Source organism: Myotis davidii, unplaced genomic scaffold, assembly GCF_000327345.1.
Source record: "Myotis davidii unplaced genomic scaffold, ASM32734v1 scaffold18, whole genome shotgun sequence".
Classification (NCBI taxonomy): domain Eukaryota; kingdom Metazoa; phylum Chordata; class Mammalia; order Chiroptera; family Vespertilionidae; genus Myotis; species Myotis davidii.
In genome coordinates, this window is record NW_006292696.1 from 1,204,706 (window position 1) to 1,206,952 (window position 2,247).

The 2,247-nt window shown below is 46.1% G+C and overlaps 1 protein-coding gene across 2 annotated transcripts in view; it reads right to left on the reverse strand.

Annotated features, from left to right (window-relative positions):
* PDE6A (phosphodiesterase 6A) overlaps positions 1–2,247 on the reverse strand; it is a 47,071-nt gene that overhangs the window by 22,522 nt on the left and 22,302 nt on the right. The window contains exons 9-10 of one of the 2 annotated variants that reach the window (XM_015565609.1): positions 984–1,067; positions 255–398 (exon numbers count right to left, since the gene is read on the reverse strand). In XM_015565609.1, coding sequence (XP_015421095.1) covers positions 255–398; positions 984–1,067 — 228 coding nt within the window. Of the gene's footprint in view, positions 1–254; positions 399–983; positions 1,134–2,247 lie in introns of both variants that reach the window. The other variant, XM_015565608.1, reaches the window with a different exon arrangement.

A 2,247-nucleotide genomic window follows, 5' to 3' on the forward strand; every position in this document is an offset into this window, starting at 1 on the left:
CTCCAGGGCAAAGTCTCTGCCAGAGAGAAGGAGCAAGAAAGGGGCTTTACCCACCAGGATTTTCTGGATTTCTTCATTGTCACACTTCACATGATATTTTACCATATCCTGGAAAATATCCTTCCTATATTCCAGTTTATTCATTGACTCATAGGTATCAGGATTTAAGACAGACCAGCCCAGGAATTGAACCAAAGACTGGAGAGGGCAAAGTCTCTGCCAGAGAGAAGGAGCAAGAAAGGGGCTTTACCCACCAGGATTTTCTGGATTTCTTCATTGTCACACTTCACATGATATTTTACCATATCCTGGAAAATATCCTTCCTATATTCCAGTTTATTCATTGACTCATAGGTATCAGGATTTAAGACAGACCAGCCCAGGAATTGAACCAAAGACTGGAGAAAGAAGAAAAAAGAGAAAAGAAAGAAAGATCAGAGGCAGAACAGCCAGGTTTGATCCTGCCTCTGTAACTTTGGGCAAGACTCTCTAAGCCTCCATTTTCTCCTATAAAATGGGTTTAATAAACCCTTCACAAAGAGATGTTGTGAGGATAAAATAATGCATGGAAATGCACTTTCAGTAAAGCACTAACATACATAAAGCTTCATTCTTGTACATAATAATGCCACAAGAGGGAATGTATTGAGTGTACGTTGGGAACAAAGGTAGGGGGGTAGATGGGAACTCTGTAACTTTTTGCTTAATTTTTCTATGAACCTGATGCTGCTCTTAAAGGTAAAGTTTACTGATTTTCTTAAAACGGGAATGTGGCTTTCTCTAATAACATGTGGCAGTGCAGAAGGGAGAGCGAAGAAAGCAGACCTGGCAGTTAAGTCAGGGTCGCGTGAGCTCCCCGCCCTCCACAGATAGGGCAGCAGCACAGTGGGGTTCCCACCACGGGGCTCCCGAGACCATGCTCCGGGCAGGCTGACTCTGAAGCTCTGAATCTCAACAGCAGAAGACCTCCTTGCAAACCATACCTCCATGAGGGTCTCGTCCATTTCATCAAAGGGCTTCCCATCTTTGCGATTGTAAAACGTGGCCACCCCAACAATTTCTTCCTTCTTGTTCACAATAGGCATAGAAAGGACATTTTTAATCACCCACCCAGACTCGTCCAGAGGCTCTTTCTACAAGACAAAAACCAGAGTCGGTTTCCTTGAGTACCAGGCTACAGAGGCAGCTGCGATGCACTGCATGCCGAGTCATGACCCGGGTTGGCTAAGGGACCGCGAGAGCATAGACCTGGTTGGGTTTTGCATAGTTTCAGTCACCAAACAAATACTAAGAGCAGCCCATCTGGTTGGCGCTCCTTTAGCCAGATAGTCATATTGTTTTCATTCATGAGATGTCAGGTACATTGTATGCCAGGCAGTGTGCATACAACTAGTTCAGGGAGCTTGTGTTCCCCATACAGGTGCCCGCCAGAGGGGACTCTTAGAAGGGGCCACGTTGGGGATTCTTGTAACTGTGAACTAATCAGGTAGATAGACTGGGCCTTTGCCTCTCTAGCAGACTTCCTGTGTTGCTTTGGCATGCCATTTTATCTCCCTGGCCTCTATATTCTCATCTATAGAGGGGGCAGTAGTAAGAGCATGTGCTTCGTGGAACCAATAAGAAAATAGAGGTGACATTTTTTGGGCAATCCTTAGGTGCCGTGGTGAGCCACTTCCCATCTGTCTGATCCTCATGTCCATCATTTATAAAATGGGGATCACTGGGCTATATACTTTCTAGACTCTCTGCCGACTGATTCATCAAATGTGTATCAAACATCTTACACTGTGCAAGGAATTGAACTAGAAGCTAGGGAAACCAAGGCCAATAAGGCACAGATGTTGTTCCAAGGTAGCTCATAACCTGGAAGTTAAATGAGCAGTTACACTGCATATGGGGAGTTCTGCATGTCCTGAGGAAGCCAGAGGAGGGAAGGGAAGGAAGTCAAGGAAGGCTTCCTGGAGTTGGAGAGTCTTCCAGTTCAAATGTTCCCAAGATTCTTAAGGCGGAGAGATCACTGTTATTCTTTAAACTAGGGGCCCGGTGCACGAAATTTGTGCACTGGGTGAGGGGGGGGAGTGTCCCTCAGCCCAGCCTGCCCCCTCTCACATACTCAGGCATTGACCCGCATCACCCTGCAATCACAGGATCGGCCCCTTGCCCAGGCCTGCCAGGCCTGACAGAGCAGTGTTTCTTAAAGTCCTTGAAAAAGGATAGAGAAGCTTTTCCATTACTTTTAAATGTGTT